The sequence below is a fragment of the Salvelinus sp. IW2-2015 genome, linkage group LG11, assembly GCF_002910315.2.
Source record: "Salvelinus sp. IW2-2015 linkage group LG11, ASM291031v2, whole genome shotgun sequence".
NCBI classification, from domain to species: Eukaryota; Metazoa; Chordata; class Actinopteri; order Salmoniformes; family Salmonidae; genus Salvelinus; species Salvelinus sp. IW2-2015.
Genome location: NC_036851.1, coordinates 35,336,159 through 35,353,098, shown reverse-complemented (window position 1 = coordinate 35,353,098; position 16,940 = coordinate 35,336,159). Strand labels below are relative to the sequence as shown.

At 39.6% G+C, this 16,940-nt stretch overlaps 1 protein-coding gene across 1 annotated transcript in view; it reads right to left on the bottom strand.

Annotated features, from left to right (window-relative positions):
- Positions 1 to 328: 328 nt before the first annotated feature.
- LOC111970281 (CUGBP Elav-like family member 4) overlaps positions 329 to 16,940 on the bottom strand; it is a 142,038-nt gene continuing 125,426 nt past the window's right edge. The window contains exons 9-13 of the mRNA XM_023996936.2: positions 14,959 to 15,021; positions 14,665 to 14,745; positions 13,692 to 13,775; positions 8,741 to 8,928; positions 329 to 6,924 (exon numbers count right to left, since the gene is read on the bottom strand). Coding sequence (XP_023852704.1) covers positions 8,801 to 8,928; positions 13,692 to 13,775; positions 14,665 to 14,745; positions 14,959 to 15,021 — 356 coding nt within the window. The 3' untranslated portion in view covers positions 329 to 6,924; positions 8,741 to 8,800. The remainder of the gene's footprint in view (positions 6,925 to 8,740; positions 8,929 to 13,691; positions 13,776 to 14,664; positions 14,746 to 14,958; positions 15,022 to 16,940) is intronic.

The window sequence follows — 16,940 nt, the reverse complement described above, 5'->3', positions numbered from 1 at the left end:
GTAGTGGTCCCCACATGTAGAGACATGGTCACCCACAAAGTAGCTAAATGCGCTATAATTCTACTCATATATGGATTTCTTATAACTTCAACATAAATGGTCAAATATTTGTAAAACTTCTGTGTGTTCCACTGACCACCTTGGTCACATTATCTCAGAGATGGACACATTAGGAAACTGAAGTATTACTAGAACTGGGTCATATTCATTAGGGCAAACTGTAGCAAAACATTTTTATTTTTTAAAAGTCTTACGTTTGGTGCCTAATGAATATGACCCTGTTCAAGGCCCTTTTAGAATATGCAGTAAGTTTGAGTCAAGACAGGTGTATTCTAGACTGTGCTTTATTATTGAGCTAAGCTGAGACGCATCATTCATTAAAATTACAAAAGAGTCCAGGGACCAGAGAAGAGATAAGGGCGGGAGCCTAAAGCGCATTAATCAATGAGAAGCCTACCTCATCAGACATGGCAAAGCTCAACACGTAACATTCAATTCCCCATCCCCTTCATGTGCTGAAATTGTCTTCAGAATACTTTTGAATCCATTGAAGAAGTCAATGTTATTCTCCTAAGAACACTAGCTTGTAGGAATAAACACTTAATAACAGCATTGAAGGTAGACTAAATGATCAGAAATTTAGTAACAATATTTGATGAAATAGTGCAGTTTTTGATGGGTGTTTTACCCTGGATAGAACTGAACACTTGCACAACACCAGAGCTCTATAAGACATTAAAAATAAATATAACATGATTAATACAGAACTCCTAACACCTCAAAATAAGGGACACATTGTACGTGGGATTTATAATTATTTTAATTGTATTTTTTATTCAACCCTTATTTTACCTGTTATTATAATTACTAATTGGCACTAATCAGCTAATTACGGTTTCAAATAAGCAGCAACGAGAGGCAATTCCTCTGTCATGGATAGACATCCAATTTTAGCAACCTTAGTTTACTACTTGTCCTTATAGGCTATGTAATAGCATAATGTTTATCCCATATTTTGAAGTGTTACAAGAGCTTAGACAACAGAGCAGTGTTGAAACGGAATGATAAAACAGCAAAGGTCCATTCAAATTGTTCAACACATTCACAGCTAACAAGGTTTTGATGTTTTTCTGGAAAGGTTTAATTGTATTTATTTACATTTTGAAACAGTAAATTGTCATGTTATTGTCATTGCAACCTATAGGCTGCCACATTTAGCTGAATTCTCAATTTGAATGTGAACATTTACAAATATACCGCAATTTGAATGGACTTATAAGCATTAATCATCTAGAAAGATTGAACAGTTGAGATACATTTAAATACATTTGGGTAATGTGTGGTATGATGAAGTAGAACAGTAGAGCTCTGATATTGAATAAAACAGCATCACAAATGGAAAAAGAACAGCAGAAAAACCTCAGATTACTTAACAAAACAATTGTCAAATATGAGCATAATCTCTATTTCTCAGTTAACTGTTGGAGTCGTGATCCTGTAGACAATAACAGTAGTCAACAATGTACCACAATGTAGGCCTATACGTGAATATAAAAAACTATTTGGTCACATACCAACTCATAAAAAAAATAATGCCATGAAATCATGCATATCGTATCGTTTGTAAACAGAAGTAATAAATACGTAAATAAATAAATTAAAGACACCCCAAAATACTTGTATAAAAAGGTCAATGCATGTCTATGCTCTAATTGAGTTCAATGCTCTCCCTGACTTTTCTGGTTAAATGCCTAGGTCAGGTCCTACAGTTGTACCATATCCCTACGGACTCTTTTTAAAAACCTGGTTTAATTTCTTGTAGGTTTTCGTTCATCTTTTTAAAGTATTTAAAGTTGAATTTTTATTCAGTCCTTGTAGATAGAAGTAAAAGTCCTATAAAATATGCAAACCTATGTACAGAGGAAAACAGAGCAACAAAAACATTTACAGTATATTCATCGGTTTATGTATATATTTATAGATATTTATATTCAAACTTCTGTTTGTTTCTCATTGTTTTTTAACCACTGTTCTCTCAATTTATATGTAAACAGTTGCAGCTGAAAGTTAGAGCTTGTGAAAGAGGTGCTCAATTCCAGTCATTCCTCTGCCTTCATTCGYTCGATTAGAAAACATTGGGATAGGTCTAAGAAACGCACTAATAGCTCTATAGCCTACTTGAAAGGCTAAGGGAGTTTCCATGATATTGCTGACACCTATCCAGTACTCTCAGGTCTTGGAATTAGGTTGAAACTAAGCAGAGAGAGGGGAGCAAGCAGGGAAATAAGACAAAACAGAACAAAATGGTGAGTAAGGGATGAATTTCAAGGGGAAAGTGTACATGAAAGGAGGGAGAGAGTGAGCTGAGTAAACGCTGGTATTGAAGTGACTTAGGAGTCAAATTCTAACTTGAGATACTCATAAAACTTTGAATTTCAAGTAAATCATAAATTGATTGATGCCAATGGGAACATCTCAAGAGCTCAAGATATGGTTGACCGTTGATAAATAATGAGGAGAGGTGTTTTGGAAACACTGGACTTGACAAACCCAGAGAAATATGGATGTGTCAAGGAGAGTTTTAGGCCTGTTTGCATCGGGGGGGGACAGAGTGAGATGGACCTTGTTGCAGGGATGTAGTAGAGGCTAGTTGCAGGTAAAAACAGTTTTGATATGATGTTTAGCAGTTATGCACCTAGTGCGCTAAATTAACACTGTTAGTATTGGCGTTGGGATCTGCCTGGCGGTCTCGACCGGCATTCAGTGTTTACCCACCTTTTATTTACCACTACATCCTTGTCTTAGGAAAGGTTAGACGCAGGCACTGGAATGGTGTGGCGAGAAACAGTTACAGAGCTCCATACAACAATGGCTGAATTGGTGCTGGCTGTTTACATTAAAAAAACACTTCCTGGTTTCTTTGTGTACAGTAGAAAAAACACTTCTCTAGGTCTGCAATTTGTTTTAACATCATGAAACTTCACCAATAAGTTATAACCATACAATTCACAATGACAGGCATTTTAACCTCTGTTATCATCAATTTAATTTAGACCAAACCTAATGGAACCCAGCCTCAAGGTTTCTTATACTTGCACAGCATTTCCAAGCACTCCCTTTAGTTAGTACGTGTTCTCGCGGAGAGTACATAATGCCCACTTTGATAGAAAGTGTAATGACAAATAAACATCACAATTAGTCTGTGATTGTCCGAGTACTTAATGCTAGTCCAAGTAGTTCATGGTACTTTATGGATGTTTGAGAGGACATTGATGGTCTTAACATCTGAACGATTTGTTAGCTTTGACATGCTTTACTGTCAAAAGCTCTCTATGGAGATGTGAAATGACATGACTGATGCGACTGCAGTATTGACATCATCGTAGTGCGTTGGCTGCTTACAGTAGTGTTATGAGTAGGGTTGCAAAATTCCTGGAACGTTCAATAAATTCCCTGGTTTTCCAGAAATCCTGTTTGGAGGATTCTGATGTCCTGCTTATTCCCTCCTTATTCCAGGAATCCTCCAACCGCGATTTCTGGAAAACTAGGGCACAGTGCTTGAGAGCACAGTGCTTGATGGCAGATTCTGCAGGTGACAAGGCACACCTGTGGTGACAGCCCATACGCTATATGCACTTACTTACTGAATGCAATTAAGAGAGCGAAAAGGTCATGGTATTCATTTATTTTGGTTCATGTTTCAAAGAGCACACTTAGTTTGTACATGTTAAGTTTGTGTAGTGTACTGTGAAGTTAAAAAGATAGGTTTGGAATCGAGTCGAAGATGTTTGTCCTTTACCTCTAATATTAATTTAGCCTGATTTCTCTTTGAGCCTGCTACTGAGAAGTGGCTTTTTTGCATTTTCAAATAGTATGTTCACCTAAATATGTGAATCTTCACATCAAGTGGAGGCTGCTGAGGGGAGGACAGCTCATAATAATGGCTGGAACGGAGGAATGAAATGGCATGGAAACCATGTGTTTGATAAACCATGTGTTTGATACCATTCCACTGATTCCGCTCCAGCCATTACCACGAGCTCATCCTCCCCAATTAAGGTGCCACCATCCTCCTGTGCTTCACACATATATTTAGGAATACGTGTGTATCAGCATATATAGTTTATCAGAGAGAGGAATGACTGCAGTTTTGGGAGCTGCCAGATTTGCGCCTCTTCCTAAGCAGAGCAGTGTTTCAAACTCCAGCTGAAATCTACAAAAAAATGACAGCTCAACATAGTCAATAGCCGTTCTATATACAGACACACATACATAAAATATGTGCATATAAATACATATATTATTTTGATTAATATCTTTATCCATATATACTGTATATATGTGTATATATATATATGAATACATTAGCTTTAATGCGTGTTATACATATACAGTACCAGTCAAAAGTTTGGACACACCTGTAGTAACCAAAAAAGTGTTAAACAAATCAAAATATATTTTCGATTTTAGATTCTTCAAAGTAGCCACCCTTTTCCTTGATGACAGCTTTGCACACTCTTGGCATTCTCTCAACGAGCTCCATGAGGAATGCTTTTCCAACTGTCTTGAATGAGTTCCCACATATGCTGAGCACTTGTCTAATTTTCTTTCACTGTTCACTCAATTGGGTTGAGGTCGGGTGATTGTGGAGGCCAGATCATCTGATGCAGCACTCCATTCTCCTTCTTGGTCAAATAGCCCTAACACAGCCTGGAGGTGTGTTTTCGGTCATTGTCCTGTTGAAAAACAAATGATAGTCCCACTAAGCGAAAACCAGATGGGATGGCATATCGCTGCAGAATGCTGTAGCCATGCTGGTTAAGTGTGCCTTGAATTCAAAATAWATTCCGGACAGTGTCACCAGCAAAGCACCCCCAAACCATCACACCTCCTCCATGCTTCACGGTGGGAACCACACATGCGGAGATCATCCGTTCATCATAGATCAACTACTCTGTGTCTCACAAAGACATGGCGGTTGGGACCAAAAATCAGATCAAAGGACAGATTTCCACCGGTCTAATGTCCATTGCTCGTGTTTCTTGGCCCAAGCAAGTCTCTTCTTCTTATTGGTGTCCTTTAGTAGTGGTTTCTTTGCAGCAATTTGACTATGAAGGTCTGATTCACGCACTCTCCTCTGAACAGCTGATGTTGAGATGTGTCTGTTACTTGAACTATGTGAAGCATTTTTTGGGCTGCAATCTGAGGTGCAATTAACTCTAATGAACTTATCCTCACTTTCCTGTGGCTGTCCTCATGAGAGACAGTTTCATCATAGCGCGTGATGGTTTTTGCTTCTGCACTTGAAGAAAGTTTCAAAGTTCTTGACATTTCCTGGATTGACTGACCTTCATGTCTTAAAGTAATGATGGACTTTCGTTTCTCTTTGCTTATTTGAGCTGTTCTTGCCATAATATGGACTTGGTCTTTTACCAAATAGGGCTATCTTCTGTATACCACCCCTACCTTGTCACAACACAACTGATTGGCTCAAACGCATTAAGAAGGAATGAAATTCCACAAATGAACTTTTAACAAAGCACACCAGTTAATTGAAATATATTTCAGGTGACTACCTCATGAAGCTGGTTGAGAGAATGCCAAGAGTGTGCAAAGCTGTCATCAAGGCAAAGGGTGGCTACTTTGAAGAATCTCAAATTTAACATATATTTGATTTGTTTTACACTTTTTTGGTTACTACTTGATTCCATGTGTGTTATTTCATAGCTTTGATGTCTTCACTGTTATTCTACAATGTAGAAAATAGTAAGAATAAAGAAAAACCCTATAATGAGTAGGTGTCCAAACATTTGACTGGTAGTGTATATGTACTGCAAATATAAACAAGTTCATATATTTCAAAACATTATGTTGTTTTAACTATGAGGTTAGGATTTCATGTTAGAAAAGGTAAGGCTGCAATATGGAACAAACCTTCTCATGCACTCTCCATGTCATCCCCCAAGAGAAAATGAGAAGGGGGAAAAATTAACATTTTGAATAGTTAATTGTAAACTAGTGAAGTGAGCGACCCCATCGGTCATCCGAAATAGTTTTGGCTGTATTCAAAAAGCATATCAGCAATATATATGTATGTGTGTGTGTGTGTGTGTGTGTGTGTGTGTGTGTGTGTGTGTGTGTGTGTGTGTGTGTGTATACACTCTGTACACCTTTTAAATGCAACTCTTTAATCGGTTAACAGCGATTTAAAAGAGATGCAGTGGTCTGAGTATATTAATAGAGCTGCAAGTCCTCAGCAATAAAAACGTTTGGTCTTTTGGTCCCTAAAACAACTAAGGAATGACAGGTAAGACTCCCTGGAGACCGTTGCTCTGGCTCTCCTTGCCAACGGTGTCCCCTGGAAACAGACAGGCACTCCAAGCTAAAGATGAAATATCGCTTTCCCTACAAAGTTCTCTTTCTTCCGAGAAACATATTCTTTCGTTTGTTTCTCGTCCTGTAAAATTGTTCTTTAAAAAGTTGTTTCCCCATACCCAAACACATTTACATAGAGATATCCTATGGCATTCCCCCATAAAGTATTTTTCAAAGTTTGTTTAATACTTGGAACTCTTATCATCCATGTTTCCTCCATCTCTGTTCCGTGTTTTTTTTATTTAAATAATACCTCACTTGTGGTCCTGTAAGGTAGCTGTCGTTCAGGTGTGGTTAGGTAGAGAGAGAGAGGAGGGGAGGCGATAAAGACAGTCGGCGCCCTGGAGCTACCCAGGCTTGCAGGAGTTTTCTGAGGTCCAAAAGGTACATCCAACAGAATTTTCTGTTACTTGGTCATCTATTTGTTCATGTTCAGCCCAGTATCTGATCCAGTTTCATACCAGCCTCAAAGAATACCTGTGTCCCGGTGATCCTTCAGTTCAATGGTGTTGTTCATGTAATCAACATATGTTCCAGCTCAACAAAAACCTGGAAAATTGAGAATACGGTCCTTTACTCATTGCTAACAGTAAAATCAGATCTATGCATAGTCACTTTAATAACTCTACCCACATATTACCTCAACTAACCGGTGCCCCCGCACATTGAATCTTTACCGGTACCCCCCTGTATATAGTCTCGCTATTGTTATTTTACTGCTGCCCTTTAATTACTTGTTACTTTTATTTCTTATTCTTATCTGTATTTTTTTGTTTAAAAAAAAACTGCATTGTTGGTTAGGGGCTAGGGGGTAAGTAAGCATTTCACTGTAAKGTCTACACCTGTTGTATTCGGCGCATGCGACTAATACAATTTGATTTGATTTGCCCCAGCAAAACATATTTTCACAGTCAAATAAAATATATTCTAATTTGTTTGAACTGTATATATGTAATTAAATAAATTAAAATGTACTATATATCAACAAATATTATATACTGTATATGCTAATTAATTTAAATATACATATGTTAAATATTCTATGCCTTCAGAAAGTATTCATACCCTTGACTTATTCCTCTCTATTAATTTGGTTGTTGATCTTTTTTATTTTCAAGTTTTGCCATAGATTTTCAAGCCGATTTTAAGTTAAAACTGTAACTAGGCCACTCAGGAACATTCAATGTCATCTTGGTAAGCAACTGCAATGTATATTTGGCCATGTGTTTTAGGTTATTGTCCTGCTGAAAGGTGAATTTGTCTCCCAGTGTCTGTTGAAAAGCAGACTGAACCAGGTTTTCCTCTAGGATTTTGCCTGTGCTTAGCTCCATTCTGTTTATTTTTTATCCTGAAAAACTCCCCAGTCCTTAATGATTACAAGCATACCCATAACATGATGCAGCCACCACTATGCTTGAAAATATGGAGTGGTACTCAGTAATGTGTTGTTTTGGATTTGCCCCAAACATAATGCTTTGTATTCAGGAGATAAAGGTCATTTCTTTGCCACCTTTTTTGCAGTTTTACTCGAGTGCCTTATTGCAAACAGGATGCGTGTTTTGGAATTATTTTATTCTGCACAGGCTACCTTCTTTTCACTCTGTCAATTAGGTTAGTATTGTGAAGTAACTGCAATGTTGTTGCTCAATCCTAAGCTTTATATCACAGACAAACTCAAACTGTTTTAAAATCACCATTGGCCTCATGGTGAAATCCCTGAGCAGTGTCCTTCCTCTCCGGCAACTGAGTTAGTAAAGACACCTGGTATCTTTGTAGTGACTGGATGTATTGATACACCATCCAAAGCATGATTAATATCTTCACCTTGCTCAAAGGGATATTAAATGTCTACTTTTTTATTTTTACCCATCTACCAATAGCTGACCTTTGGGAGGAAAACCTCCCTGGTCTTTGAGGTTGAATCTGTGTTTGAAATTCACTGCTCGACTGAGGGACCTTACAGATAATTGTATGTGTAGGGTACAGAGATGAGGTAGTCATTCATAAATCATGTTAAATACTATTATTGCATACAGTGTGAGTCCTTGCAACTTATTATGTGACTTGTTAAGCACATTTGTATTATTGAACTCATTTAGGCTTGACATAACAAAGGGGTTGAATACTTATTGACTCAAGACATTTCAGATTTTCATTTGAATAAAAAATATATAATTTTGAAAACACAATTCCACTTTGACATTATGGGGTATTGTGTATAGGCCAGTGACACACAATCTCAATGTAATCTATTTTAAATTCAGGCTGTAACACAAAACTTGTAAAAAGTCAAGGGGTGTGAATACTTTCTGAAGGCACTGTATTATATAATTTAGGGGGTCTAATTGYGGGTGACTGCTCTCACCTGTGTTTCCCTGTGTGCAGCATCTGCCTTATCCCCCAGGGCAGGGGTGGCTAGGAGTGGCTAGTAGGGGCGGTTGGCGTCCTTCGGCCTCTTGAGCTGCACCTTGAGTCTCTTCATGCCGATCTGAAAGCCATTCATTGACTGGATGGCAGCCTGGGCACTACCTGGGTTGTCGAAGCTCACAAATCCTGGGGGATGGGTCGCAGAAAGAGAGATGGAGAGACCAGAAGATGGAAATATATATAGCGTGACAGAGATAGAGAAGAGGGACGGAGTTAGATAAGTGCAAGACCAAAGAAAGGACCGTATGAGTGACAGTTGGGGGTTTATGAAAGGGTAGCATGAGATGGGAAGGAAGACGGAATACAAGATGAGGGGAGTGGTCAGATCAAAGTTACTTCAGATTTCAAGTCGATTACATGATTTCTTCATTTTGCCACATTTGTAACACACACATACATTAACTTGAATGAATACTGTACTTCATCATACAATAATCAATATAGCACATTTCCTGCCATAGCCATTCAGATGATCAGAATAAAATTTAAAAAATCTGTTTACAACACTTTAAAAACACGTGGTATCACTTCATTTGCAATTCTCTTACAATACAATAGTGTGGACATAACATATAATGCATGTTAAAGTTACTATACATTAGACACAGTTTGACACAACATCAAATAATCATTAACAAGCCTAACGGCATGCAATAGAAACAACACTAGGTCACTCAATTCAAGGGTAGTAACCATAGAATTAGAACATACATCACTCGTCGAAACGGCACTTTAGTTTTTATCGGCAATATTTATGACTCAATCAGCAAAACATCACCTCTCAGTGCAAGAATAAATATCTATTTTGATTCTGCTTCTGTTAAAAGGCCCATGAAAATTATTCATAGATTATGTTACACTAAATAGTACTATGTCCAGTCCAGATGTTGTAAATCTATGGTGGAGACTACTTAATGAATATGTTTCGCTAGTCCTGTCATGGGTATCACCATAGAGGGAGTGTTTAAGGGGGTAACACTGCTAGAACTCCACGTCATTTAACTGTCATAAACCTGTCATTAGCATATAACAGCTGTTATAAGCAGCCATAATACGTCCGTTTATGCTGCAATACATTCCTGGTAGCGTTCAGTGATATGCCAACTAACCATGGCAGTAACATTTCCTATGGATACCCTCTTCATAATGCATTSCTCATACAGTATGGCATTAGAAAYGTGTTTATAAAGTATAATGAAGAGGATATTCATAGAAAGTGTTATGCTTGTTGATGCGCTAGTCTAAATTATTAAAGCCATGTCATGTATCATATGTTGTCATAACCTGACATAAACCATTATGACAACTTTTTTTGTTATTGTTTTTTTTAACCTTTATTTTACTATTCAAGTCAGTTAAGAACAATTTCTTATTTTCAATGACAGCCTAGGAACAGTGGGTTAACTGCCTGTTCAGGGGTAGAACGACAGATTTGTACCTTGTCAGCTCGGGGATTTGAACTTGCAACTTTTCGGTTACTAGTCTAACCACTAGTCTATCCTGCCGCCCCATATATAACATAACATTATAACATCTGCTCTGTCATACTAATGAGCGTAAGGATCGCTTTATGATGCAGTTACAGGTGTTTCCTACCCCTAAATCCATTGCATTTACAGTGCCATGAGAAAGTATTTGCCCACTTTCTGATGTTCTCTATTTTTGATATTATTGACACTGAATGTTATCAGATCTTCAACCAAAACCTAATATTAGATAAAGAGAACCTGAGTGAACAAATAACACAAAAATGTGATACATATTTAATTTATTTAATTAACAAAGTTATGCAAAACCTAATGCCTCTATGTGGAAAAAGTAATTGCCATCTTACACTCTTTAATTGGTTGTGACACCTTTAGCTTCAATGACTGCAACCAAATGCTTCCTGTAGTTATTGATCAGTTCCTCACATCGCTGTGGATGAATTTTGTCCCACTCTTCCATGCAGAACTGCTTTAACTCAGCGACATTTGTGGATTTTCGAGCATAAACTGCTCGTTTCAGGTCCTGCCACAACATCTCAATCGGGTTTAGGTCTGGACTTTGACTAGGCCATTGCAAAACTTGAAATGTGATGCTTTTCAGCCATTCTGATGTAGACTTGCTTGTGTGTTTTGGATCATTGTCTTGCTGCAGGACCCAGCTGCGCTTCAGCTTTAGCTCATGTATGGCCTGACATTCTCCTGTAGAATTCTGATACAGAGCATAATTCATGGTTCCTTCAACGATAGCAAGTCATCCAGGTCCTGAGGCAGTAAATATCCCTAAACCATCACACTATCACCACCATGCTAGGTCGTTGGTATGAGATTCTTACTGTGGAATGCAGTGTTTGGTTTTCGCAAGAGATAACGGGACCCATGTCATCCAAAAAGTTTATTAAATAAATGACAGAAATCGCATTTTTGTGTTATTCGTTCACTCACGTTTCCTTTATCTAATATTAGGTTTTTGCTGAAGAGCTGATAACATTGTGTCAAAAATATGCAAAAATAGAAAAAACCCAGAAAGGAGGCAAATACTTTTTCAGGGTACTGTATCTGTAACAGAAGACCCGCAAGACAAATTCACTCCCGCCTGGGCCCTGAATTTTCAAGCAACTACAGTGGGGCAAAAAAGTATTTAGTCAGCCACCAATTGTGCAAGTTCTCCCACTTAAAAAGATGAGAGAGGCCTGTAATTTTCATCATAGGTACACTTCAACTATGACAGACGAAATGAGAAAATAAAATCCAGAAAATCACATTGTAGGATTTTTAATGAATTTATTTGCAAATTATGGTGGAAAATAAGTATTTGGTCAATAACAAAAGTTTATCTCAATACTTTCGCTATATTACAGTATCCCTACCTCGTATTATCATATTATCGCGGGGTTACGTTCCGAAAATGACCCGCGATAAGTTGAATCCGCAGAAATAGAAAACTTTTTTTTTTTTTTTACAATTAGCAACTATTACATGTATACAAATACAGTGACTCACGTGTGGTAGCCGTTTCGTCGACATTAGGGGTTTAGGAGATGTTCGAAATTACAAGTATATTTGGCCAATTAATGGTAAATTTGCCAAGCTGTTTTATGTACGTAACACATAACTGCAAGCGAGACACAAAATGAGCACTAATTCGTAGCATGTTTTGATACAAGAAGCGGGAAAGAGTTTTTAGCGAATCAGAATGCAGAGCACAATGCACCAAAAAAAAAAAAAAATGCATTATGAAAATCCGCGAAATAGCGAGATCCGCGATAAGTGAACCGCAAGTGGCGAGGGATCACTGTATACCCTTTGTTGGCAATGACAGAGGTCAAACGTTTCTGTAAGTCTTACAAGGTTTTTCACACAACTGTTGCTGGTATTTTGGCCATTCCTCCATGCAGATCTCCTCTAGAGCAGTGATGTTTTGGGGCTTTGTTGCTGGGCAACACGGACTTTCAACTCCCTCCAAAGATTTTCTATGGGGTTTGAGATCTGGAGACTGGCTAGGCCACTCCAGACCCTGAAATGCTTCTTACGAAGCCACTCCTTCGTTGTCCGGGCGGTTGTTTGGGATCATTGTTCATGCTGAGACCAGCCAGACGTTTCATTCTCCATTTGCACCTTGCTGATGGAAGGACACGGTTTTCACTCAGAAATATCGCTACGGATACATTCGCCCCATGGTCATGGTCTTCCCCTTACACGGCACTCAGTGTCCTGGTCTATTGCAGAAAAACACAGCCCCAAAAGCATATGTTTTCCTACCCTCCATTTGCTTCACAGTAGGTATGGGTTTCTTTTGTCCTCCAATTTTATACACGACGAGATATTGAGTTTTTTAACCCGGATAAAAGTTCATCCTTTTGGTGTCTGTGACCATTACGACATTCCATCAGTTCCGACATTACCAGTCCTAATCATCTTCTTCTGAATCATCTCAAATTGCTCTCTAAACCTATAGCCAAACAACCATTAAGGAGCCTGGACTGCATAGACACATCGCCGCTTAAGACAGGGGGACACACGTTCTGGCACTGCAGGATTTTAGTGTGTTACTGATGGTAGGCTCCTTGTTACTTTGGTCCCAGCTTTCTGCAGGTCATTCATAGGTTAAGCCTCCTCCGTGTGAGTTCTGGATTTTTGTCTTCACCGTTCTTAGTGATCATTTTGACCCCACGGGGTGAGATCTTGCGTGGAGCCCCGATCGAGGGAGATTATCAGTGGTCTGTATGTCTTCCATTTCCTAATAATTGCTCCCAACAGTTGATTTCTTCAAACAAGCTGCTTACCTTATGCAGATTGTCTTCCCAGCCTGGGCAGGTCTACAATTTTGTTTCTGGTGTCCTTTGACAGCTCTTTGGTCTTGGCCATAGTGGAGTTTGGAGTGACTTTTGAGGTTGTGGACAGGTGTCATACTGATAACAAGTTCAAACAGGTGCCATTAATACAGGTAACGAGTGAGGACAGAGGAGCCTCTAAAGAAGAAGTTACAGGTGTGTGAGAGCCAGAATCTTGCTTGTTTGTAGGTGACCAAATACTTATTTTCCACCATAATTTGAAATAAATTCAATAAAAAATCCTACAATGTGATTTTCTGGATTTTTTTTTCTCATTTTGTCTGTCATAGTTGAAGTGTACCTATTATGAAAATTACAGGCCTCTCTCATCTTTTTAAGTGGGAGAACTTGCACAATTGGTGGCTGACTAAATACTTTTTTGCCCCACTGTATATAATTTACAATGTCTCTTCAATGTTTTCAAAAAAAAATGTTGAAGTAATAAGAATAATAATAAGGATAATAATGAAGAATAAATCATCTTTACAGGTGTTTTATCATTTTTACCCACCAAAGCATTTACTTTGGTTTGTCGCCCGATCCACAAACACTTTGGAGGAGATGACATTACCGAAAGGCAGGAACATCTGCATCAGCTCGCCATCCCCAAACTCCTGAGGGAGGTGGTAGATGAACAGGTTACAGCCCTCCGGCCCTGCACACAGAGAGAGAGAGAGGAAGGATGGGATGGGGGAGAGAAAGGAGTGGGAGAGGGAGAGGAGAGGGGGAAAGAAAGGAGGGGAACGGTGGCATCGGGGAGAGAAAGGAGAGGAGAGAGGGGGGGTGGCATCAGGGAGAGAAAGGAAAGGAGAGAGGGGGGGTGGCATCAGGGAGAGAAAGGAGAGGAGAGGGGTTGGGGCAGGGGAGAGAGAAAGAGGAAAGGAGTGGGATGGGGTGGGAGAGAGAGGGGGGGTTATAGCAAAGGGGTGTGAGAGGTGGTGGTATTAAGGGGGGAAGACCAATCAACATGATGATGCAACTAAACTGGTACATAATATGATATCAGAAAGACTATGTAGAACAAGTTCTGGAATCAGATGATGCCCCATAGGGGGCTCTGGTCAAAAGTAGTGCACTATAAAGGGAATAGGGTGCCATTTGGGATGCAAAATGATTCCCATATGTTTAATCTACACTCCACAGGGGGGAGCCAGAGTCCCAAGCCAGTGTCATCCAGCACACAGGTCAATGAGTTCTCCCTCCACATGGGCTGATTACAGCAAGTCTACTGTTATGCATCTCTCTCACTTGCTTTCTCTGGCTTTCTTCCAGGACAAAAGAAAACACAGAACATTGGCTGTTTCCCAAAGTATCTACATGTTAAATCGCCGGTTCTGCTGGTGACAAAGAAAGACAAAGAAAGGAAGCTATTGAGGTGCACCCCTCATGTAACATTGAGGCAGACTGCATGGACGTGCTWTGAAAGGGACAGTTGATTTGTTAGTAGTGTATGAGCCTGGAGACAAGCAAAAAATACCAGCCACTTTAACACTTAGTTTGATCAGATTGGCATAGACCAGGGTTGGTGTGTGTGTGTGCCTCACCTTCTCTCTGCTGTTGTGGGATGATGGGAGGAGGCTGGGGAAAGGCCTGGCTGATCTGGCCATATGCAGCAGGGTAGGCTGCTAAGACACACACATACATAAGCAGATCAGATAACACTCAAAGGCGGGAGAGCCGAGCGCACACACCTACACACACACTCACTCGCGCCGTGCACAAAAATATTTATACACACACATGTATTTGATAAGACGCTAAGACGCATGTTTTTACACACACACACACACCTACATATCAGATTATGCATACACACACACCATGTGAGAGTGACATACCTGCATACTGCTGGACTCCTGTGTAAGCCTGCTGTAGGTGATCTGCTGCAGTGGGACTCTGAGCTGTTGAGTCGAAGAGAAGGAGAGAGAGTGAAAGGACAAGAAGAGTAGAAAAAAACAGTAAGGATGGGAAGACACAGAGAGGGAGATATGAAGTGGTTAGAGAAGGAGATATGAAACGGTTAGAGAGGGAGAAATTAAACGGTTAGAGAGGGAGATATGAAGTGGTTAGAGAGGGAGATATGAAATGGTTAGAGAGGGAGACATGAAACGGTTAGAGAGGGAGATATGAAGGAGTCACTGTGCTGTGTTTGAGCGTGAATGGCAATTTAACTTAATCTCTCCTGTCTCTCACCATTTTCACACACACAACTGGGCAAAAAGGACACAGTCTGGGACTGGCTATATTTCCACACATACAGACACCAATTTGAACAGTTTTAATGACCAGATTGACCACTATAACACGCCAAGATTAATGTAGATCCACCCCATCCGCTCAAGAACTCCTGGCACTATATGACATTCTTGTGTGGTGCACATTTTTGGACCAACACATGTTACAGACACACAGCGAATTGGAAATATTACACCTAAATAATAACCAATACCATGCCACTACACACACTCATCAGAACCACACTGTCACACACATGCATGTAAACACACCCACATTTCCACACATGCACATACTTCTCTCTCTCACAGACAGACAGACAGACAGACAGGCAGACAGACAGACACACAGACATAGACACAGACACAGACACAAACGACAACAGACACAGCAACACAGACAACACACACACACACACACACACACACACACACACACACACACACACACACACACACACCAACACACACACACACACACACACACACACACACACACACAACACACACACACACACAGACAGGGGGGAGAAAGGCTTGAGAGTGGGTACCTTCAGAGAGAGAAGAAAGAGAAGTTCAGGCCACCTCTGAAATCGCAAAACAACTCCGATGAGCCAAGCTGTTTTTTTCAGAGTCCTCTCTAAAAACCACCTCCTGCAACACTGGAAAGAGATTGGAGAAAGAAGCATTTCCTCCACTATTCACAAACCCAAGGACGTTGACACACATACTGGCTAACATTGGAACATGATGCAAGCGCATACTGTACATCAGCAACCTTTATAACCTTTTATAAACACCTTTCTTACCATTCATAACACAGCTGTTTGTTTCTTTGTCCTTTGTAAGATGACTACAAAAACCTGTTTTTCAATACAGCCAGCCCTCCTGAAAAGAATCCAACATCATGCCCCTCTGAAAGGATGGGAAATGTTTGGGGCAAAATAGACCTGCTGCACAAGTTACCCTCAGTCACAGATTTGCACCACAGCCACATCATTATTACACGTGAGAACCGTGTAAAATATTAAATTAAACGCAGTCTCAAAAAGCCACCTGTCCCTTCTAATAGCCGGGCAATGGCACACATTTCGGCAAATAAACGTCTGTCAAATAAACGGCGGGTCTAAATGAACTGTCTACATGGTTTAATGTTTGATTTGTTACATTAAATAATTCAGTAATGACTCAAAAAAATTATGTAAATCATATATTTTTATCGCCAGTAAGAAACGTCTAGCCATTGGCTGCTAACAGTTGAGAACTGCTAGCTAATAGTGATGTGCAGCTTGCGAACGATAAGCTATTTTTGAATAACTATTTTTACTGACTCAAGAGTCATGAATCAGTGACTCGTTAATTTTTGTTGTTCATTTGACCTGTGCTAGTGCTGGCCACAATGAGTCCTACGGCAGTCCAGAGACGTGCTCCGAGTCCGACCATGAACTATCTGTCATATGAGCGCAGGAAAATAGATCATGAGCATAAATAAGAAAAATACACTTTTAGAACTGATAATTGATCACATGGTGGAAAAATGTATGCAATTAATAGATTTTTGAATGTTATGATGCACACAGCTTTTT